At 42.5% G+C, this 24,429-nt stretch overlaps 1 protein-coding gene across 5 annotated transcripts in view; it reads right to left on the bottom strand.

The window, feature by feature from the left end:
• The window catches only part of FGGY (FGGY carbohydrate kinase domain containing), a 511,589-nt gene that overhangs the window by 228,371 nt on the left and 258,789 nt on the right, over window positions 1-24,429 (bottom strand). For all 5 annotated transcript variants that reach the window (XM_062193368.1, XM_062193367.1, XM_062193366.1 and 2 more), the window contains exon 7: window positions 18,019-18,147. In XM_062193368.1, coding sequence (XP_062049352.1) covers window positions 18,019-18,147 — 129 coding nt within the window. The remainder of the gene's footprint in view (window positions 1-18,018; window positions 18,148-24,429) is intronic.

Below are 24,429 nucleotides of genomic sequence, written 5' to 3'. Positions count from 1 at the left end.
GCTCCTTGAGGGCAATGTTTGATTTGTTCCTATTGTATCGCTAGTACATAGCACAGTGTCTGGCACTTACTGAGGATGTGCTACCTACCAGCTGAAACTAAAAGAAAAGAATATTTTTTTAGGAGCTGGTGCTGAGGCACAGTGGGTTAAGCCACCGTCTATAGCACCAGCAAGCCATAGGAGTACTGGTTAGAGTTGTGACTGCCCTGTTTCCAATCCAGCTCCCTGCCAATGTACCTGGGAAAACAGTGATGGCCAAAGTACTTGGGCCCCTGTACCCATCTGGGAGACTTGGAAGAAGCTCCTGACTCCTGGGTTTGGTCTGGCCCAGTTTCGGCCCTAGGCCATTACAGCCATAGGGGAGTAAACTAGTGGATGGAAGATCTCTCTCTGTCTCTCTGTCTTTCCTCTCTATCTTTCTCTGTAACTCTGCCTTTAATAAATAAAATAAATATTTAAAAAATATATTCTTTGGACAGGCAGAGAGAAATAGAGACAGAGAGAGGTCTTCCATCTGCAGGCTCACTCCCCAAATGGCTGCAATGGCTGGGGCTGGGCCGCTCGGAAGAAAGGAGCCCAGAACTCCACCTGAGTTTCCCACATGGGTGGCAGGGCCCCAAGTACTTGGGCGATCTTCCACTGCTGTCTCAAGCACATTATCAGGGAGCTGGTTTGCCCTGTGCACCACAATGCCAGCCCAGAAAAGAATAATTTACACAGTTAGCTATTATTTCTTACCGCAAAACTATGTCATATTTTGCCTAATTCTAAGAAAACAGCACTGGGTGGCAGCCCAAGAATGGTCCTTGAGCTTTCTGACAGTGCTAGGACTCAATGACAAGTATTTTTCTTTGGTTTGGCTTATTTAACTTCAGGGTTTATAGCTCTGCTTTAAATGAATGAGCTCACTGATATCTCTACCAAGGACAAGAGATGGGAACAACGGCACAAGTGACAGGTTAGTTGCCTTACTTTAACTGCCCTGAAGCTAACAAGTCATTATTACCTTCTGCAAAGTTTGAAAGAAAATCTACTTCAAATTAAAAAAAAAAAAGAGGAAAGGTACTTTCATAAATTTAATTCAGTATGACTCTAAAGAGCATGCAGAATGTTAAATAACTCTTGTCCAATTCACAGATTTGTTTTAGAAAGTTGGCAAATTCCCTCACCTGCTTTCAAGGCTCACTGCCACACCCTATGTCAGGCAACCTCTTCGCCTTCACTCTTTCTTCTCTCCATACTGCGGAATGGAATTAGATAGAGACCTAATGGGGTCTGGGGGTTGGCACAGAAGATAAGATGTCACTTGAGATGCCAACATTCTATATAAAAGTGCCTGGGTTTGAATCCTGGCTTCCTGCTAATGTATTCCCTGAGAGGCAGCAGGTGATGGATGTTCAAGTAGTTGGGCCTCCGCCATCTACATGGGACACTTGGATTGAGTTCCTGGCTCCTGGTTTTAACCTGTCCAGCTCTGGCCATGGCAGGAATTTAGAGAGTGAGTCATCTGTCTGTTTATTTGCCTGCCTTTTAGATAAACAAACAAACAAACAATTAAGGTCTTGCTTGGAATAACTATTGCTTAAAAGACATGTCAGAACCCTGTGGCAGAAGGGAAATGTAAAGTTTTCAACAGTACTAAGGAAATGTAAAAGTATTTCTACCCATTTTAATCTTTATAGTCTCATCTTCCAGGAATTCCTTACAGATATAGCTTTCAGCCTGATTTCAGTGCTCGCCATTTCCCAACTCCATTTCAGTACCCTCATATCTGCTATTCTCTCCTTGTAGAATACTCTGAGCCACTCTGCCTCCAGTAGAGAATACACCTATCAGTCAGTTCTTCCTCCCACTTTTGTGAAAGACCACAGTAGCTGGCATCTGGAGGTTCCCAACTGCATTTGTGCAACCTTGCATGCTTCTAGGTGGATGTAGAATCTTCAGCACATTTCTGCCCTACTGAGGTCCCTCACTGAATATTTGTGTGCTTGTCCTTTCTTTGCCTTACTGTTTCAGCTGAAAGTGACTTCTCCATCATTAAAACTCCTGTACTCCTGTAGAACTTTTAGCCCACGATACGCTACTTCTTTGATTGCGCCATCCACCATTGTAACTAGTCTATTGCTTAGCATGTAATTGAAGCAAACCTATTCTCTTTTTTTAAGATTTATTTTATTTATTTGAAAGACAGAGTTACAGAGAGAGGTGGAGACACACAGAGAGGTCTTCCATTCACTGGTTCACTCCTCAGATGGCTGCAATGGCTGGAGCTGTGCCAATCTGAAGCTAGGAGCCAGGAGCCTCTTCTGGGTCTCCCATATGGATGCAGGGGCCCAAGGACTTGGGCCATCTTCTACTGCTTTCCCAGGCCAAAGCAGAGAGCTGGATCAGAAGAGGAGCAGCCGGGACTAGAACTGGTACCCATATGGGATGCTGGCGCTACTGGCTAGGGCTTTAACCCACTGTGCCACAGCACTGGCCCCAAACCTATTCATTCTTACACACATTCATTTACTACCAGGCTCAAGTGCTTGTATCTAATGTTACAGAGATGAATATGACCTGATTCCATTGCCCACAAGATGCTCACACTCTAAATGGGGGAGATGGCAACACAGTCTCTTTGGATGTTTAAACATTATTGTCTGCATATTACCCTTAATGAGGAGAGATACCCACAAGGGGAAAGAACCATCAGGCCACGTGCATTCGACTGGCAATAACATTACATCACAGTGAACCAGACAGTGGATGATCCTTTCAAGAGCAACAGTATTTCTGCATATTTAATATATTTCACAGAACCCAGGGTGTAGGTTTTTCTTTACAACTTTCAGCAGTGAGAGGCCTGGATATAGAAGGTGTGTAAAGTTTCACTCACATTATTGATACTGGTGAGAGATTCCCCCCATAGGGTTTCACAGTGGTGAGTCACAAGGCTGGTGTACTTTTAACTCTCCAGGCTAAATTCAGCCCAGGAACCTATTAACAGTATAGATCAACAGCCTAGCACATTCTCTTTAAACAAAACAGGGAAGCCTTAGCTTTCCCTAGAACTGAACATTTCATTTAAAGACTTTCCACACACACAAATATATATATACAAATATATATATACAAATATATATATACATAAATATATATACACATATGAATATATATATATATATATGACACCTTTAGACAACTTGGTTAATATTGGCTTGGGCAAAAGGATACAAATTGTAAGAGGGAGACCACGGGGGTCAGAGCCACCAACATCCTGTCCTTGTCTTTCCACTACAATAGCTGTGTATGTCCAAGTAAGTCTCTTTCTCTTTAAATAGAGATGGTGAGAAGATACATAGCCAGGAAGTTCTTCATGCACATTAAGTGCTGTATAGGTAAATAGCTCTTGGGTGGCATTCTCCTCATCTTCTGCTTTTGAATCTGAGATTTAGAAATACAGTCTTTCCACTAGGCTGGATTCAATTTTGCTTTTCCTGTATTATATGCAGAGGGCTCAATATGCAACTTGTCCCTATTTAGGCCACCCCTCTCATTCTCTTTAAAAGTCCTACTGAGAAGTCCATTAGGGTCATGAGGGGGCTGACACAATTCTGAAATTTCAGGCCCAGTTACACCCACTGATCAGAATCTATGGTGCTGGTGGTAGTGAGCCCAGTGATCTGTATTTTAATCAGTAACTTGGGTGGCTATACTCAAGTATGAAAATTGCTACAATAAATAAGTAAGAATAGAAATCAGACTGACAAAACAAACCCAAAAGTCAATGTACGTTGAAATAAAAATATTTTTAGGGGGTATCTGCATTATGAATTCTATTTATTACAGGTAAATGAAGTCATCTGAATAATTTATTTTGTTCCTATATGGATTCTTCATTCTGTCTCCAGTAAATAACAATTTCTAACTAAAATGGGAACAGAGGGCAGTCTTGAGAACAGTTTCCCTTTGCCACCAACAAAATCATGAGAACGTGTGGAAGTGTGGGCACAGCAATCCTAGCGAGCTCTGGAGGTGTATTTACCAGCTCAGACTACAGCGGTCATGAGCAAACTGGACACTTTGGATTTGGATTTGAAGAACAGAGAAGAGACAAAGAGGTGAAGAGAAAAGAGCAGAGATAAAAGTCCTCCAACAAGAGAGACGGCAGAGACAGGAGTGATCAGGAGAGTGAAACTTGGTGTTGCTGCCTGCACTCATGGTGGACGAGAAACAATGATCGTGGGATACAGAGTCAGAGATGGGGAATCGCAGTCTCCACCTGGCCAGGATGCCGGAGGCTGGATGGATGTGAGGGCAAAGGCACAGCGTTAAGCACAGGCAGGGCTTGGGTTATTTCCTGAATCATCCTCAGGGCAAGGAAAAACAAGTATTAATGCTTAAGTCTACATAAGTGAGATTTTGGTCTAGGCCTAAAACTAGATGGCATCTTTTTTACTGCTCTGATTATACCTGTAAGTCTCATCCGTTGGAAATAAAAATCATAGCTGCAGTCCCAAAGGCACATGTTCCATGTAGAACATTCTGTATGTTTTTCACATTAAACCAGTGCTGAGGAAGAGAATTGAACAGATAGGACTGATTCAAGTTAACCTTCACATTCAACTTCCTTGGATTAGAATTCAAGGCCTTTTACATTCACCCTTCTGACGTAGAATGGCTGGTACTTGTTGAGTGTTCACAATGTGTCAGGAGAAGACATCAGTATGACAAATGCATGAGGCGACACCGTTCACATTCCCACTTCTAGGAAAGAACTCTGAAGCACAGGACAATTAAGCAACTTGATAATAAGTGGCAATGCTAGGATTTGGACCCCATCAATTTGGCTGTGGGGTACAGCTAGATCTCACGGCACCTATCTTACACTTGACTGTGAGGTTGGCACATGGGAATGCTCCTTGAATTAGTCGGTCTTTGCATGTGTCTAGGGTTGACACATTCTCTTCCTGATTCCTGAAATGCTTATCCTAGTTTTCACTTCCCAGGTGAGCTTTCCTAACTCATCCTGGCAGTCAGCTGATCCATTCTCTGTGCTCCTATGGCACTTTACTTGCCTCTCAGAAGAGCAATGTATGCTTTATAGGGGTTTCTGCATATAGGTCTCCCTTCTCCACCAGCTGCTCAGCTCCATGAGAGAAGGGACCAGGTCCTCTGCAACCCAGCCTCATTGTTGCCCAGACTGACTCTGAGGCAAGCATGGGCCAACATACACTTGGTGATTGAATTAATCTCTGCCTTGTTTCTTAGAAACATTCCTTACTTTATAAGGTCCATTCTCTTAAAGTTCCCATCCTGTACTGAACTTTCCTCTGGACCTCTCTGTAGCAGTAGCACCTCCTGAACTTTCCATCACTTTATACGAACCTGCTCTTCATGTAATATAGCAGCATCTGTTGCAGACATATACAGGCATACCTCTCACATAAATGTACATACACATGTAAACAGATATATGCACACATATGCATATGCCTGAAAATACTGACATACAGAGAACATATATGTACACATAAGCAGGCAGATCAAAAAATTCATACACACATCAAACACACATACATAAGTGTACACATAAACATAAGGTACATGCATACCTCTGGAACATACATGCATTCGTATGGACATGTATGAACAAATAGACATACACATAAATAAATACATATGTTCTATACATCTATGTATAATCACTGTATGCATTCATTAATTCATAATCACATGTGCATACTGTCACTCATGTGTGCACATATCTAGACATGCATATCCACATTCATGCACACATACAATGCACACATATCTATATACACACATAAATTGGCTTTATCATTGTATCTAACACATCAATAAAAATTCCTGACACTCAGAAGATATCAAATATTTGCTAAAATAAGGAATCTGAATTTTTCTTGCCCATTGCTATTATTCACCATGTAAATCTGTTGAGCTCACACAAATAGCTAGACACAGCATTGTGTTAAGTGCCTCACAGATATTAGCTCATTACTCTTCACACAACTCTAGGAAATAGGTATTATTTTCATTCCCATTTCACAAATGGGGAAAGCAAGGCATAGAGTGTTGGGTGGCTTCCCAAGGGTTACCTGGCCAGCCAACAGAACTAGGATTTGAATCAGTTATGTGTTCTGATTGCATTCTTTTAAGATCTTTCAGCTTTTACTGCCTTCAGAGAATCAAATTGTCCCTTGACAGTACACAGTACAGGGCAAAGAAAAGTCATGGAAAGATAGAGTGGGGGGGCATTGCTTCCAAAGGATGCATCAGGAGACCAGTAGGCTTCTTCTATTCTACAAGAAATTTTGTTGATGAACAACTTAATACTTTATCCCTTTTAGTATTTTTTTGTTCTACTTAATACTATTGGTTGAACTCTGTAATTAACACACAATTATTCTTAGGTGTGCAAATTTAACTTAAAAGTAATCTCTGTTAAATATAAGAGTGGGAATAAGAGAGGGAGAAGATGTACAATTTGGGACAAGCTCAAGCTTACTTGCCCCAAATGGTAGAGTTAGAAACGTGCCTGGGGATTCCAATTCAATCCCATCAAGGTGGCATGTACCAATGCCATCTCACTAGTCCAAGTGATCAATTTTCAGTTCACAATTGATCATACTGACAGGTCTAAGAGTCAAAGGGATCACATAAGCAAGACTAGTGTGTGCTAATACTAACTGATAGAATCAAAAAGGGAGAGAACGATCCAACATGGGAAGCAGGATACACAGCAGACTCATAGAAGGGCAGATGTCCTAAATAGCACTCTGGCCTCAGAATCAGCCCTTAAGGCATTCGGATCTGGCTGAAGAGCCCATGAGAGTATTTCAGGCATTGAAAGCCAAGACACCCTGGAAAAACAAACAAACAAACAAACAAACAAAAAAACCTAAATGAAATATCTCTGCAAGTGAGATCCCAGTGGAAAGAATGGGCCATCAAAGAAGGAGGTATCTTTCTCTGAAGGGAGGAGAGAAATTCCACTTTGACTATGACCTTGTCTAAATAAGATTGGAGTTGGCGAACTCAAAAGGCTTCCATAGCCTTGGCAACTCATGACAAGGGCCTAGGGAGATTACTGACGCCATAAACGAGTGTCAATTTGTTAAGTCAACAACAGGAGTCAATGTGCACTTACTCCTCATGTGAGATCTCTGTCCTTATTGTGTTGTTCAATGTGAATTAATGCTATAACTAGTACTCAAACAGTATTTTACACTTTATGTTTCTGTGTGGGTGCAAACTGTTGAAATCTTTACTTAATGTATGCTAAATTGATCTTCTGTATATAAAGAGAATTGAAAATGAATCTTGATGTGAATGGAATGGGAGAGGGAGCGGGAGATGGAAGGGTTGCGGGTGGGAGGGAAGTTATGGGGGGGAAAGCCATTGTAATCCATAAGATGTACTTTGGAAATTTATATTTATTAAAATAAAGTGGAAAAAAAAGAAATTTTGAAATTTTCCTTCTTAGTTTCTGCAGCCATTTATTCTGACTGCAGAGAGCACTGAGGCCACCCTCAAGATACCCAATATGAAGAAATTAAAACACTGCCTCTCCTTTTTATTCTTTACAGTGACTTGTATGAATGCATAGTTGAGAGAAAATTTAAAAACAAGGAAATGAACCAGGCCTATGGAAAGACAGTAAGGAAGCAGCTACCAGGTCAGGTGTCAGGCTCAGCTGTGGCTTGACAACTAGAGATGGATATTTTCCCACCATCAGCTGCTAAAGTGCAAGGCCCAAAGTAAACATGAGTGTTCAGAGACAGTATAAGGATGTGAACAGCACGTGTTGAGTTTCTGTGCCATGAAAAACAGTGGTCTCAATCCTACTCTCACAGCCAGTGACGCAAGTGCAATCTTAGACTCTGGGCCCCCAACAAAACACTTTTCCAGCAGTTTTCCACCTTTTGAACTTTGAGCAGGAAGTCCTCCTAACAGGTGGTTGGCAGTGTCAGAACCTGGGGCTAGGTCATTCTGTGTATGTTTTGTTTTTGTTCCCAAGCTCAACAAAAGAAAATAACAGCTTGTCTTAGCCAAGTGCTAATAATACGTGAGAGACCAGATAGACTGTTCTGGTCCAAAATTCCCTCTGAGTAGCAGATAAGGTTCTGGAGCTGATGAAAGGGCCAGGGATTTACTTGGAACCAGGGGCTCTGGGCATAGGACTTCACCTCAGGATAAGACGCTCTGCTCTCATTACTGAGCAGTACTTGTTTGTTGTTTGGTGCAAAGACTGCACTAATGCAGGGCAGGCCACGCAGGTCAGGGTTCGAGCCTCGGATCTACCCTTGCTGGTCTTTTAACCTTAGGTTAAATTTTTTATTTCCTGGAATGTCACTTCAATACTTAAAGGAAGGAAAAAAAAAAAAACACCTTCTTTGTTTTGGAGGTGCTGGTTGTCACTACATAAATGAGAGCAGCATAAACCTTAACAAAATTAACGAATACAGTTAATATTGACATTAATACGTTTCACGCTCTTTTTCTACTAGCTTAAAATAGCTTTGTGGGGGCCGGTGCTGTGGCACACTAGGTTAATCCTCCACCTGTGATGCCGGCATCCCATATGGGCGCTGGGCTCTGGTTCCGGTTGCTCCTCTTCCAGTCCAGCTTTCTGCTGTGGCCCAGGAAGGCAGTGGAGGATGGTACAAGTGCTTGGGCCCCTGCACCTGCATGGGAGATCAGGAGGAAGCACCTGGCTCCTGGCTTCGGATCAGCGTAGCTCCAGCCGTAGCAGCCATTTCGGGGGTGAACCAACAGAAGGAAGACATTTCTCTCTGTCTCTCTCTTTTTCTCTCACTGTCTAACTCTGTCAAATAAGTAATAATAATAATAAAAAAGCTTTGTGTTCTAATGCCAGTCTGGTTTAACACTCCTGACCTTGTACTCCAAGATGAATAGAACCCAGACTACCGTATAGTCTCAAAAATACTCTTTAAAAATCACTTCTCCATTTTGAGTCTCAACTTTCTCATCCATAAAATGGGTCTAGAAATATACCTACCCTGAAGAATATAAACTAGAACCTCTACCTTATGTTTTAGGACTAGAGATGCATTGGTGTAAATATAGGCTACTGTAAGCAGCAGTACGACATACCTAGACACACATAAATGTGCTAACCCGAGTAAGTGGGGAATACCAGTAAGCCTTGGCGTCAGAGAAAAGTGAATCCAAAATGAAAGTTTATCTTTTATTAATCTGTCACCTTGATGAAGCTATTAAACCTTGACTTCCTTGTATATTAAATGCAGAAAATATTGGTAGCTCATGGTGTGGCTGTGAGCTGACAACAGTAACTCTTAAAGTCTCTAGCACAATGCTTGGCATGGGTTAGGTGTTCAACAAGTAAGAGGTGAAACAAAGGTAACTGCTCTGAGCTTGAGGAAGGCACTTGGACGCCAAGTGCTCTTATTATTGCTGGCTTTGAGGGAGACTCCTTGGAGCATAGTGTAGGTTGTGACAACAAAACAAAGAGACTTATTCATGTGGGGCATACAAAAACTAATGTATGCATTTAATAGCCACCTGTCATACTGACTGTACCCGTTAATGGGATATAAGAGAGAGAATGGATTAACAATGCTAGGAATCATTTTTCCCCCTAAATTGGAGATGGTGTGGCATAATGGGGGCAGGGGCTCTGGCCAATGAATTAGGATACACACACTGTAAATTCAACTCTGACAGTAATTTGCTGGAGTAACCTGGGGTGACTTGCCGTGTTTCTGGGTTTCAGTTTTCTCATCTGCAAATTGAAGAATTTGATATAGAGAATCTTTGGGCAAAGTTTACATGCAAAGCCTGCGAGTACTCGTTACTGAAATAGGAATGTATGTGTCGAACTAAAAATTTTATGACTTCATGGTAGGTTCACAACTGGATCGTACTGAATCGTGTGGCAGAAGATTTAGAGAAGAGTAAGGACAGCAGAGAAGCTGCCTGTAGCCCCAAGACCCTGGATCCCATCCATCTTTCTGTCCACAGGGTTAAAGATCGCTCCCCAGCTCAGGCCAGTCCTGTGTGGTACAGAGAAGCACAGCACCCCAAGAATGCCTCAGAATCTGAAACAAGAAACCAAGGTTATCCCCTACATTTCCTCCCTACCCCTCCATGAGGCTGCCATAATTCAGACAGCTTAGAGGTCTTAGGCAGCCATGGTTCTCATTAAACCAATCCTCAACTTAAAACTAGAAATCACATCACCAAATCCTCCTCCATTCTTCTGATTCCAGTCTAGGAACTGCCGGAGTTGTCCTTGCTCTATCTCCCCAGGGACTGGCGCAGCTTTCCCCTTCCAGATTCCCCGGCATAACGTTATCTGTGGCTCTAATCCCCCCTCCATTTCTTGGAGACGTCTGCCCCTTTGGATTCACTCTGTCTCTCTATTTGGATAAGCTCGCTCCTGCCCTGAACTCTGGGCCTGGCTCCTTGGCAGCTCAGTTCTGCTCTGGGCTGATCTGCTTACTTGGCAGTTGTGTGTCACTACTGCTTCTAACTCCAGTTGCCTCAGTGTCAACTGCGGTCCCCCAAGCTGTCTGCTCTGGGTCTCAGGTGGCCTCTTCCATGCTTAAAATAAGATTTCTAAGCCCCACCCCCAGAATCCTCAGTAGATTCGGGTCTGGGAATCTGCCTCACTCAGATTTAGCAATTCTTAATTTTGATTTTTTAAATCCCTGTCCCATATTTTAGGAATTATACATACACAGCCACTGCTTGGCTGAGGAACAACCAAGTGAGTTCTATCCTAGCTGATGGGCATAAGTGGTGAATACGATTAGCTGGGAAGACTAAATGCACAGCAGGGTGTGAGGTGTGTTTTTTTTTTTTTTTTTTTTCTGAATGTGATTACATTAAAAGATGTTTCCACAAAGGAGCAACATTTAGACTAAGTGCTGATGGATGAGTAGGGTTGTCTAGGTGGGGTTGGGAGGTGAAGACCCCAACAGTGAAGAGTGCGAACAAGGGAAAAAGCCGACACACGGTGCATCTTAAGACCACAGCCCAGTGTGACTTGACTCCTCCTAGTGAGACACATGGGGTAGGAACCACCCTGGGCTCTCCACCCCTCAGACTTCACTTCTGCTTTCTTGTCTCACAACTACTTTTACTGAGGAGCTCATTTCATAGAACCTATGTTGACTGATAATGGAATTAACAGGTAAGTTTAATTTGGTGCGTTCATGAGGTATTCAAAAAGCTCATGGAAATTATATATTATGAAAAAAATGCATGGATTTCAAAAAGCGTTTTGCACCAAAATAAACTTATTTTTACATTTGACTTTTCTGTGAACTTTTTGAAGTAACATCCTCTATTAGCACAATCCTTATTTTAAGGTACTCTTTGGTATCTAGAGAAATAAACTGAATCAATGAAGAGACACAGTAGGTGCTGCAGGACAGAATAGGTTTTCTCAGGTTTGGTGCTATTGACACCTGAGACTGCACAATTCTTTGTTGTAAGGGATTGGCCCAAGCACTGCAGCAGGATGCATAGCAGCATCCATGGCCTCTGACCACCATCTGCTTGTACCAACATCCCTGGCCCCAATGTCTCCAGGCATTGCCAGATGTCCACTGCCAAATGTCCACTGAGAACCAATGGTTTAAAGAAAAAGAATATAAAACTCTGGAATCAGTCTCAGGTTCAAATGTTACTATGATACTAGTTATGTGATTGTGAAACTATTTCTCCTTCTGCCTTCAATTCTGTCATGAATAAAATGGGAAATAATCTCTATCTTATATGATTATTGCAATAAACAAGAGATAAAGAATGAAGTATCAGACAGGGTACTTGGCACAAGAAAGGAAAGTAAGAAATGATCATATTAGCTGTAGTACTGAGAACAGTGATGGTTCTAATACTGTTCTTATAATGATCCTGATATAACTATTTTATTATTAGAAATAAAGTCTGATTGAAATCTAAAATGTATAATGAATAAATAAATTCCACTTTATGAAGAAACAATAACATGGGAGCAAATGTTGAAATCATACTACCAGATATCATTTTCTCTAGGAATCCTTTTACAATTCTTCAAGTCTCAATTTCAGGTCCATTTTATGTTTTTTTCAAAGCCTCCCACCATTGGCATAAATAATTGCAATTGATTATTTACTCATCTGCTTTCAATACTAAACCACAAATTCCCAGAAGTCTTCTTTTCTCTTATATTCACCTTCTATCTCCATCAACTCTTTAAATGGGTCATCAATAAATATTTGCTGAAAGACTCTTTTTTCAAGATTTTGTGCTTTCTGAGATGACATTGCTAGGGTCAAATTCAAGAACAGACTTGGTCATATTTGAGTAGACACGCTGCTCCATATAACATAGTGATAAGAAGTGTGAACTATGAATCTGATGGCATGGGTTTAAATCATGTGTCTACAACTGGATGGTGTGACAATCAGCAAGCTGGCTAGTCTGAACCTCCACTGTCTCGTTCACCAAATGGAACGAAGCAATAGCACTATGAACTTTGCTTTGAGAACTAAGCGCAAGTAATAAATAATTGCCTATTCTTGCCTCTATGACTCATTCTGAGATTCGGTTATTCCCTGTGCAAAATGAGTTATACATATTTGTGCTATCTTCCCTACAAAGCTGTTATGAGGAGTAAAATCTATGGTGATCACAGATGTGCTTTCTAAATCTAAAATTTATAAGTGCAAGGGATTATTGCTACTGATTATTTTTCTTGATTAAATATGCTACTTAGTACAAATAACTCATAAAAATACTTCCCCCAAATCAAGTTATCTACAATTACTGCCCACCTACTCTTGCTGCTAGAGCACTGATAATGGTAAGACACAAGATGGGCATGTTTTATTGCTCACTGCAGCAAATTATGTTTTGCTCTAGGAAGGCATGAACTAGGAAGCCTTTTTGCAAGACAAGCTAAACAAATTCTTCTGTCATTAAAAAAAGAAAAGAAAAGAAATTCAAAATCTTCATTTTGGTTTGACTCTACAACTCAGATGAGCAATTTCAGCCAATTCAACATCTGGCCCAAATGAGCAATTTAAGCCAACTCAACATCTGGCGAAGAATTCAGTGCTGGTAATCAAAGAGTCATGCTAAACCTAGGCACAAAGCTTTCTCTTGGCCAAAACCTGCTGGAGTGATTGGGGACACAAAGGACAAAGACTTCCAGACATTTAGGAGTAGTTCAGGGAGTGCTGGAACCAAAGGCTTCCTCCTGGAGAAGTGAGTCAGGTGTGCTGGAGGGGGACCACAGCCTCTGCAATGAGAGATTACTCTATCTCTTAGTTATAATAGTCATTACTCATTTTATTCACTAAGTATGCATTTGTGTTTGTGTCTGTGTTTGTTAAGGGTCTTCCATGTGTAAAGCACCGTGCAGGTGGCTGTGCTGGGATGACAAGGTGCTAAATGAGTACAAATTAGTAGATGAGACAATCATACCTACAAGACCTGCTATTATGAGACACAGTGGGAACAAAGAGAAAAAGGGGTTTAACTCAGTTTGGGGAGGCAGAGAAGTTTTCCCAGGCCAAGAGGGCACTGGATTCCAGATTCGATGGCTTATCAGGAGTTTCTCTGGCAGATTAGAGCAACCGAGAGGAGAAGGGCCTGAGTCAGAAATCAGGTTGTTATTGCCTTTCAGGATAGTTGGGGTGCTGGAGCCAAGAACAGACCTGGAACAAAGTTAGCGCTATTTTTATAAGCTAGAGAAATATCAGCAGCAGGAGCCCCGGCCAGAATCCTCCCACAAAGTGCAAACAAAGCGACTCCTATCTTCTGGCCGTCTGCTGGGGAACTTACTAACCAGCACCTTAAGAACAAAATGTTCTTTTATCTTTGATTTTTATTCCCACAAAGTCCATCCTTCTCTTTTTCCAGAGTTAGAGAAAGCATAAGCTGAGTTATACTTGTTTCTTTGATCTCCAGCCTCACATTCCAAGCTTTCTTTGGGAATGAGAGTCCAGAGCCATCTCCCCAAAGCAGGGTGCTGAAGATTCCTGCTGGTCAGAAGCTGGGGTCCCAGGTAGGTGGCGCCAGATGAGCACTTGATGTGAACACAGTCAGTGGGCTGTAGGGGAGAGGCCTGAATGGCATCTGGTTCTGACTCCAAAGCTGGGTTCTTACTGAAATTCAGTAATCTTATAGCACACTAATTACCGGGCCCATTCATTAGTCTTCTGAACTCCACCTCTGCAGAATCTTACACAGGGAATCCTGCACTCTGTTACAGAGAGTTCAGGGAAGAAGGTCTGATGGATACTTCCTAGTGGCTTTCTGGGTGCTACCCCCAGAGCTCCCATTGGGAAGGCTGCTTCTCTGTGTCCACAATGTCCACAAGTATTGTGCTTCCGGAGTAAACACCAAAGAGATGCCTGGTTAGTGTGAGCCTACTATGTACCAAGTGCTACTATGCACCAGGGGAATTTCAGTCTGGACCTTTGGATTCTGCACTGAGTGCTCTCATCACTGCATCACAGTATGTCTCAGGGAATTAGCTGTCTTCTCCATTGGCATGCATGTCTGCAGTAAGCTACACACATGCAGGCCAGGGGGGAACAAGAATTTTCTCTCCAGAGTGGGACTTTGTTTTGTTTCTCGCTGATATTTTTAGATAATATAATTTTTGGATATTTGGATATTTATAAAATCATTTGCCGGCCATACCAAATTTTCAACTTAAATGGCCCAAGTGATTGGGTCCATACACACACACACAGGAGACCCAGGGCACCCAGATGGAGTTCCTGGCTCTGGGCTTTGACCTGACCCAGTCCTGGTCATTATGGCCATTTTGGAAATAAACCAGCAGATGGAAGATAGATTCTCTCATCCTGCCCCCACCTTTCCTCTGTAACTCTGTCTTTCAAATAAATAAATAAATCTAAAAAAAAAAAAAAAACCCTTGTACATTTACTGAATTTCAAGTTCCCACCCGTGGTTGCCTTGATAGGACCAGACCAAATGATTTCATAGGCCTTATTCAGCCTGTGGACTGGACATTCCCCACCTCCAGTTTAGACCAAGAGTTGGCAGGTTTATAGGAACTACGAACTCTCTATATATCTTCAACAAGTAGGTGGTGGGACCAGTGCATGATCTTTTTAGAATGTTCAAGCCTCTGTTCTCCTCCACATTGAAAAGGGGCAGAAGCAGGGTGGGAAATGACAGGAAACCTTTGCTTCCATGACTCCTCTCCTTGCTGGACTGCTGAACTGGCCATAGGTGAAAGCAAGAGGAGGGAGTTTAAGAAGAACAACCATTGGTCAAAAATGTAAGTATGTTTTCCTGTCTCACAATCACAGAGTCCCCTTCCTATGCCCTGGAATCACTGATGGCACTTACATTCTGCCATTAAAGAATCCAAGGACCTAATTCTAACTTTCCATCTAAAAAACTCATTTGTGGGAAATACAGGGAGAACCCACTAGCTATCGAGCATTTGTATTTTACAGGGAATAAAGAGCTAAGCCAAATCTGTACGGATACAACTTCTGTCACTGAGCATCTCTTTAGGGGAAAAACTGATTCCTTTGCCAGTCACTCACTGTGGGGCACAGTGCGTGCTGAGCAGAAGTGAGAAGGTATGTTGTTGCCTGTCCCTTAGGGCGGTGCAGGAAATGGACAAGGAGGTCACAGTGCCCGTGGTTCCCCAAGAAGCAGCCCTCTTTTCATCAGGAGGTGGCCCCAGTCACGAGGCTTGTCACCTGGCTGGGGGTGGAAGACTGAGACTGTCATCCCAGGGATAATGGGCAAAAGTGAGGGAGAAAGCTCCTCTGGCTTGACACACACTGTGCAATGTCAGGATTGCTAGGAGACAGGGACACTCTACCCTGACTGTCTAGAACTCAAGCTATCCCCAAGCTTGTACTTAAAACCCAAGTGAAGATATTCCAATCAGAAGCACACACGACACACCCTGCAAAATCCCTGGAGAGCAACACCATTGCCTGTAATCAAAACTACACTGTTCAACCGACCCATATGTGGTACGGGTTGCTTGCTACTTCTCAGGCACTAAGACAAACAGGACAAACATTTCACAGATCAATGAGCACTATCCTGTTTTTGCAAGTCCACAGCCCATGTAGAAGAACAAGATATGGTTTAATAATCTGCTGCACAAGTTAACAGGTTAACTTGCATTCTACAGGTTACGGCCATGGCATCTTATTCTTGCCTTTTTATAACTTTATTCTAATTTAATAAACTTGTCAGGGACCTGTAAGATGAGATACAGGGCTCAGCACAGGGGTCACAAGATGAAAAATATAATTTCCCTACCTCCAGGGGTTCCTCATCTAACGGAAAAGGCAAGCAGATATATCAGGAATTATAGCACATTGTGATTTTTCTTCAAATAGATAAAGTGATGAAAGAAACACAAGTTAGAGAATTTCCAAATAAATCTGGGTATTCCCTGGGAGTCTATGCAGGAGAGAAAGTCTCTGATACAGGTCTTTAAGTTTGAAGAAGTTGGCAAGCTGGAGCACTAGAGGACTGGTATTGTTTGAATGTATTGCTAGAAGTCATACATTGGAAATTTAACCTCATTGCCAAAGTATTGAAGAGTGGGACCTTGGAGAGGTGACTGGATCGTGAGGGTCTGCCCTAGTTAAGATATTAATGCTGTTACCAGGAGAGTGTGTTAGTTATCACAAGACTGGATTCCTAACAAAAGGATGGGTTCAACCCATTCCTTCTCTATCTCGCTCAGGTTTGTCTTGTCCTTCTGTGTTCTGCCATGACATGAAGCCGCAAGAGGACCCTCTCCAGATTCTGGTGCCTCAGCCCAGACATTGCCAGCATCCAGAACCACAAGAAATCAATCTCCGTTCTTTATAAACTGCTCAGTCTTAGGTATTCTGTTATAACAACATAAAATGGACTAAGGCAAGGAACAGTCACTGTAGGCACGTAACACCTGTGCTAAGACATGGGGCTGTAAAGGCACAGAGTTCTGGGAGCATAACCAAAGTATTTGGAAGACATAATTCTGGGCTATAGGATGAGTTATGAACCAGAATGTCTTTCAAATCTTGTTGAGCATGTTCCATGGAAAGAAATACATTTTCAACATGGCCTATGTATACACATGCGCATACACATAAAACAGAAACTGTCCCACAAAATAGTGTTTACCTTGCCATGGAAGACAGCTTGATGTATTCTACCCTATACCCACTGTATTCTGTTCTGAAAATTCAATGGTCACACTACTAAGTTATATCATGAATTGTGAACCACAGTTTAATACAAAACATGGTTAGAATGAAAGCCTAGGGGGGGGAAAAAAAAATAGTGATAGCTGAGACGATAGATACTGAGAGTAAAAACAACCAAAAATAAATAAATAAAACTGTAACAGGGAAGAAGAAAAGGTCAGAATCATCATACTTGACTATAATAATTTCATTGTGTGCTTTCCCATTATAACTTGGGGAAGAGATACTGGTTTTGTTTGGTTTTAAATCCACTGTCCTATAGCTTCATGTCTAGACATGGTTAGTGCTCAGTAGGTAATTGATAAATGAATAAATGAATATATGATTACCAGGTGTAAGAGTTATGCAGCAGATGAAATCAAGACTAAAACAAGTGATAGGATACAGGTTACAAGCCAAATATATTAGGAAAATTATCCGTTAGCCTTATAAGGTTTTTGACCACCACGGGAAAACATAGTATAGGTAAGTACACCATCATCATCATAGTTGGAAGTTAGTGCATGCTTTTTTGAATTTTTGGTAAATCAAAGAAGCATCCAGAAATTTGAATAAATATATCCATTTGTTTCTATTATTATATATGCAGAAAGTAATCACTTTATATTTGAAAAGTTCCTATAGTTCTATCAATGCCTAACAGTCAAAAGGCTGCTCATTACTACATCTTGGAGAAGCAGTCCTTGACTTTCGCTTCAAAAATAGAAAAGGAGGATCTGGAGAGTGTTCTATTTGAACTCAGAGCTGGCCGTGGTTAGTTAGCATAGATTACCTAGTCCTCCTGCGTGGGCATCAATGAGAGAGGCTGCCACCGCAATCCCAGCGGGAAGGCCCAGGTCTTCTGCTGCCTCCTGTGTGAGTCCATTTCCCAGAGAAGCTCCAGGAGGCAGCACTTGGTTTCCTGTGTAGATATGAGAATAAACATATAATCATTTAATTGAAAAACACACAAGTACACACAGAGGGGCGGATGTTATAGCTTAGCAGGGAAAGCTGCCACTTGCAACACCAGCATCCCAAAATGGTGCTGGGTCATATCCTGGCTGCTCTACTTCCAATACAGCTCCCTGCTGATGGCCTGTGAAAAGCAGCGGAAGATGGCCCAAGTTTTAGGTCCCTGCCACTGATGTAGGAGACTTGGATGAAGCTCCTGGCTGCTCCTGGCTTTGGCCTGGCTCAGCTCAGTCATTATGGCCACCTGCGGAGTGAACCAGCAGATTTAAGATTCTATATGTGTGTGTGTTTGTGTGTGTCTTCTTTGTAACTCTTTCAAAATAAATAAATAAATTTTTTAAGGCACTTTTTTTGTGTGTGTGAGAACCCCTTGGATCCTTCCCACCTCCCATGAATTTATTCAACTTCACAAAGATAGAAACCATGCAGCAAATCTCTGTGTGCATTTGATGGCATAAGGGTATGTACTTAGTCTCAGTATCAATAGCTCATGCTCTGAGGTTCTTTACAAAGCAAGGGGCTCCAAGGCATCATATGAACCAAAGAAAGATTCCATTAGTGGAAAATTCCAGAAAGAATATAAATACTGTGGCCTCCCTTGAAGGCTATGTTAAGACACTTAAACTGTTCCACATGGGCTTCTTAGCAGCTCTACCAGCATACCACACACACACACACACACACACACACTCCATTCATATTCTTTGATGTACATAGACTCCTAAGGATGCTGAGAAAGTTTACTCTGCCATTGCTTTCTATTAGAAGATAAGGGAAGGAAGGATTTTTTCCTCAACAAAGAAATTCTTAAAAGTTTTCTCAGCACTTTTCCTCTTTACTCAGGAAAAAAAGAGTCCAGTCTAAAGCTTGCAATCCTTACAAGGCTCCTCCTTGCACAATCATAGGATACAATTTGAATGATGTTCTCTGCAGTTGTGCAACACGGTGACCTGGTATTCCAAGTGACCTTGAATTCTTGTAGTCAGTCAGGTCTTCAGTTAAGAATTTACTGATTGTCTTGCTTTGCGTGGGCACCATGGGGATGAAAAGGCAGTCCCTGCCCCCAGTTCGGTTAAGAGGACCAGATAAGGACACAGAGAACAACTGATATCAGAAGAGACTGAAATGATCCATCTGTTCCCAGGTGTTTAACAAGGGCTGAGCCTTCTACAATAAGTATTAATGTACTGCAGGGAGAGGGCAGAAAGATAGGGGTTGACGTATGGTTATGTCCCATCGAACACTAAGATTCCAGGAATGTGAATTTGTTTTTTAGCAATCTGTAAATTGTTCAGTGGAGTTGCAGGGCTGGGCAGAGGTGTTCCAGGACTTCTGAAGTAGAGGTGAGGGTGGAAGCAGAGACAACAGTAAAGGGCAAGTACCTTAGTGTATCTCCTCCAAATGGAAACAAAGCATCTCCAGAGCATCACCTCAATCCATTTGGAAGAGATGAGTTTCAAACTATAACTAAATTTGGAAAAAAGTTTACTAAGGAGAACTGAAGCCATCACAATAACTTCTAGAACTACAATGTCCAATAGAGTGCTCACAAGGTGCAAATGTGTTAGGCACTTGAAATATGGCTAGAATAATTGAGGACTTAAGATTTTCATTATATTTAACTTTATTTAATTACAATTTAAAACTGAGACAATTTAGTTAACTATGTATTTGGAACAACTTGAGTATACAAATCGAATATTTTAACATTAAGAAACCTAAATCATGTATTTCCAACAAAAACCTAGAGTTTGAATTGAGATGTATAAAATGGAAATTCCACTCTAGCTATTGAAGATCTAGTGTGGAAAAATGAATGTAAAATATCTCAATGATTTTATGTCAGTTACACATTGAAAACCTATTTTGTATATATTAAGTTAAATAAGATATATTAAAATGAATTTCACCTACTTTTTTTTTACTTTATTGTGGTACTGAAAAATTTGAAGTTACTTATGTGGCTCATATTACATTTCTATGGGCTGGCACTGATTTAGAGGGGAAGGTTAAGATGCTCACATGATGGGTTAGGGAGTAGGAAAACCTCCAGTTTGTGTTGAATGCTCAGGGTAACAGAACTCTAGAAGAAGGCAGCATCTTTGGCTCTGGACAATATCTCAATTCCATCACTATGTCTAGTGTCCAACACAGAATAGACAACATTAACATTGGCTGAGTCCTTCCATGCCAGGGACTTTGGGAAGAACACCTGTACTTTCTTACTTCATTTTCATAATAACCCTCAGTGAAGGCTAGTACTCATCCTGTCACCACATTTCAAAGAAGCATTTGGAAACTGAGGTTGACAGAGAAAAAGGTAAATTCTCCAGTCAGACAGTTGTGGATTCTATTCTGATTGGCACCAACATTTGTGCTTTAGTCACTACATTACATTTTGGAGAAGATTTTTAAATTATTATTTTACTTATTTGAAAGGTAGACAAACACACACACATACACAGAATGAGAGATGAGAACAAAGAGAGAGAGGAGAGAGACAGAGAGAGAGAGAGAGAGAGAGAGAGAGAGAGAGAGAATCTTTTATCCACTGGCTCACTCTCCAAATGCCCTCAACAGACAGAGCTGGGCCAGGCTGAAACCAGGGTGCACATTGGCAGGAAGGTGTATTGGAAGTGGAGACAAGACTCTCAAGTACTCTGATGTGGGATGTAGGTGGGTATTCTGAGTGATGATAACCTGTAGCACATATATTTTTAATGCTTTCTTGGATAAATGAGGGAATAAAGAGAACCACATTTAGAATAAGCAATATATTTATATTCATTAAATAAAAGTTTAAAAAAAAGAATAAGCAATATATATGTTTAAAAAGTAGAATCAGGACCAGTGCTGTGCCACAGAGGGTAAAGCTGTCACCTGCAGTGCTGGCATCCCATATGGGCGCCGGTTCAAGTCCTGGCTGCTTTACTTCCAATCCAGTTCTCAGCTATGGTCTGGGAAAGCAGCAGCAGATGGCCCAAGTACTTGGGCCCCTACACCCATGTGGGAGACCCAGAAGAAGCTCCTGGCTCCTGGCTCCTGGCTTTGGATCAGCTCAGCTCCGGCCATTGTGGCCATTTGGGGAGTAAATCGTGGATGGAAGACCTCTCTCTCTCTCTCTCTCTCTCTCTCTCTCTCTCTCTCTCTCTCTTTCTATGTGTGTGTGTGTGTGTGCGTCTAGCTCTGCCTCTGCAACTCTGCTTTTTAAATAAATAAATAAATAAATATTTTAAAAGGGAGCATCATTTGGAAATATTGCCGACTAAGTTCAGATTTTTTGAAGGGGTTAATTTTAGGGAATGCATAGCAGGTTAAGTCACTGCTTGTGAGACCAGCAACCCTTATCAGAGCACTGGTTCCAGTTTTGGCTGCTTTGCTTCCAATTCAGCCCCTACTAATGTTCATGAAGCAGTTTATGATGACCCTAGCACTGAGGTCCTTGCCACACATGTGAGAGACCAGAACAGAGTTCCTGGCTGCTGACTTCAGCTTGGACAAGTCTTGGCTGTTGGACCATATAGGAAATGAACCAGCAGATGGACGATCTCTATTTCTCTCTCTCTCTCTTCCTCTCTCTGTGTTACTTTGACTTTCAAATACACGACTAAAGAATTTTTAAAAGGGTTAATTTTTCATAGGAAGATCAAAATGGAAACTCTGTTCCACATTCCTCTCCAATCTCCACAAACTTAAAGGAAGTAATTTTCATAAGAGAGTTACCAGATAGAGGAAGATTCCTAGGGTAAGGCACTCTCGCTGTCTTCCCTATAGTAATTCAAAGACAAAGCTTAACTGCTACATGGGCTCGCCTTGATTCTATGTCCCCTGTGCTCCAAGTGTGGGGCTGCAGACCATTGTGAAACCCAGAGAGGGTCCTGGGCCTGGAGGCAGGAGGCCTGGAGTCCAATTGCATGCTCAAGGACCACAGGGGGATTTCTCAGCAGAGGAACCAAAGACCAAGAAATACAGAAGGGACCCCTGAGAGAGCTGTCACAAAGGTTGGGTGAACAGGAACATAAGCTCTGGTGGCAACTGGCAGGTATGGAGATGGGAGAAGTGGGGACGCTGGAGACGCAGGGCCTTGGAATCTGCACTTCACCAGGAAGACACTGGGAAGCACGGAAGAAGTGGTAATGGAAGAGGCAAGTGATCAGACTGGTATTTCCTTAAAGTTCTCTCTGGTAGCACTACTGGAGAGGTCAGGGCCTTCAATACAGCGTTGGTAACTGGGATGTTGAACCAGAGGCAGATCCAAGAGATTCTGAGGAGCAAGAAATAATACATCACGGTGTCTTAGATGCAGGGATGCAGAAGAGAGGGGGATGTCACAGCCCAGGTTCCCTGGTTAAGGATAGACTTGCTACCCAACTGAGTGCCCTGCTGTCAGTTCCTTCAGGGCCTGTCTCAGCTGCAGAGAGCTGCCTTGCCCATGAAAGACTTTCCCAAGGACTTGATGTGGAGGGGTTGCGGGGAGCTCTGATGGGCACCACTGGCTCCAGAACATTCTGGTGGGTTGACCAGGATGTTGCAGGATTCCATCATCCGCTGCCCAATCTTACTCCCTCCTCCCTTACAGATGACCATCCTGATTAAACATCTTAGACCCCCAGATCTGTCTCACTCTCTGCTTCTAGAGAATGCAACCGAGGACAGTGAGTCAACCTTCAGTCTGCTGGTTCTAGGAATGAAAATAAATCCACACCAAGAAGAACACTCCCCCATTCAAATGGAACCACAGTGGCCAAGAACAGTCTACATGGACCCCAAGCAGGAAAGAACATCGTTTAGCTGGAGTCCAAAAGGAAACAGGCTGGCAGAAGAGAGGATGACGGAAATAAGTGAGAATCCCTGAGAAATCCCCCCTTGCAAGTCGCACTGTCAGCTGGAGATGCACAGAGGGGACTGGAGCTGCCAGAGGCAATCTCGGTGGCTCTTAACTTCTCCCCAAACGATCCTTGTTGCACTTTTTCTTCACCATAAAATTAAATTAATCACCGCAGCACTTTTCCCAGAGGTAATCAACACCGCCTCAGCACTGGCAGTCTCTCTTAGGCTGTATTCAGCATTCATTCAGACATTTTCCCAAACATTTCAGTAACAACAGTATTGAGGGCCCTGTAGATCCCCATCCACCTTGTGCCACAGCCAGGTGCAGGAGTGCCAGTGAAAGAGGCACCTCTGACCTCAAAAGGCTCCCACTGGCATTTTGAGACAAAGATAATGGAAAACCAGGACCCTTGTCTTGTGTCCTGGATGCAATGCTAGAGAGGGGAGTGCGGATGGTGTTCCCAGAGAACTGAGGAGGGACTGCTCAGCCGGGCTCAGGGGAGTGGCTGGGTGAAAATGACTCGAGTCCTTTCTAGAAAGACAGGTGGGGGGCTGCTGGTTCCAGTGCTGGAGGGCTCCAGGGAAGTGGTGCCATTCTAGCAAGAGGTAGGTTCACTGTTGGGAGCTTCAAGGGACAGCATGTGAAGTATGTTAGCAAAAAGAGCACCAGAAGGGAGTAGAGAGCTGAGGCAGAATGGAGGAGAGAGGGGAGCAGAGAGTTAACTGCAGGCCTGGAAGGCAGCAAGGCCATGGCAACAAGGGCACTTTGGGCACTCAGATCTCTCTCTCTCTCTCTCTCTCTGCTGTTGTTAAATTTTTTATTGTTTTAATTTATTTGAAAGGCAGAGAGATTAGGGGGAAGAGAGGAGGAGGAGGAAGAGGAGGAGAGAGAGAGAGAGAGAGAGATCGACTCCATTCCTTGGTTCACTCCCCAAATGCCCTCAGCCACCAAGTTGGGCCAGGCCAAAGTCAGAAGCCAGGGACTCAATCCAGGCCTCCCATGTAGGTGGCAGAGACCCAAGTACTTGAGCCATAACCTGTGCCTCCCAGGTTGTGCATTAATAGGAAGCTGGAATCAAGAGCAGAAAGGAGCTGGAACTCAAACCCTGGCATTCAGATACTGGACGTAGGTATCCCAAAAGACATCTTAACTGCTGTGCCAAATTCCTGCTGCTCAGATTTCATTTTTTTTAATGTATTTATTTGAAAGGGAGAGAGAGAGAAAGAGAGAGAGGGAGAGAGAGACAGAGAGAGATCAATCTTCCATCTGCTGGTTCAATTCCCAATTAACTACCATGGCCAGGGCTGGGTCAGACTGAAACCAGGAGCTTCAATCAGGTTTCCCATGTGGTCAGGAGGTTTCTAAGCACTTGGACCATCTTCTGCTGCTTTCCCAGGT

Source organism: Lepus europaeus, chromosome 5 (assembly GCF_033115175.1).
Source record: "Lepus europaeus isolate LE1 chromosome 5, mLepTim1.pri, whole genome shotgun sequence".
Lineage (NCBI taxonomy): Eukaryota > Metazoa > Chordata > Mammalia > Lagomorpha > Leporidae > Lepus > Lepus europaeus.
This window is presented reverse-complemented; position numbering and strand designations above follow the sequence as displayed.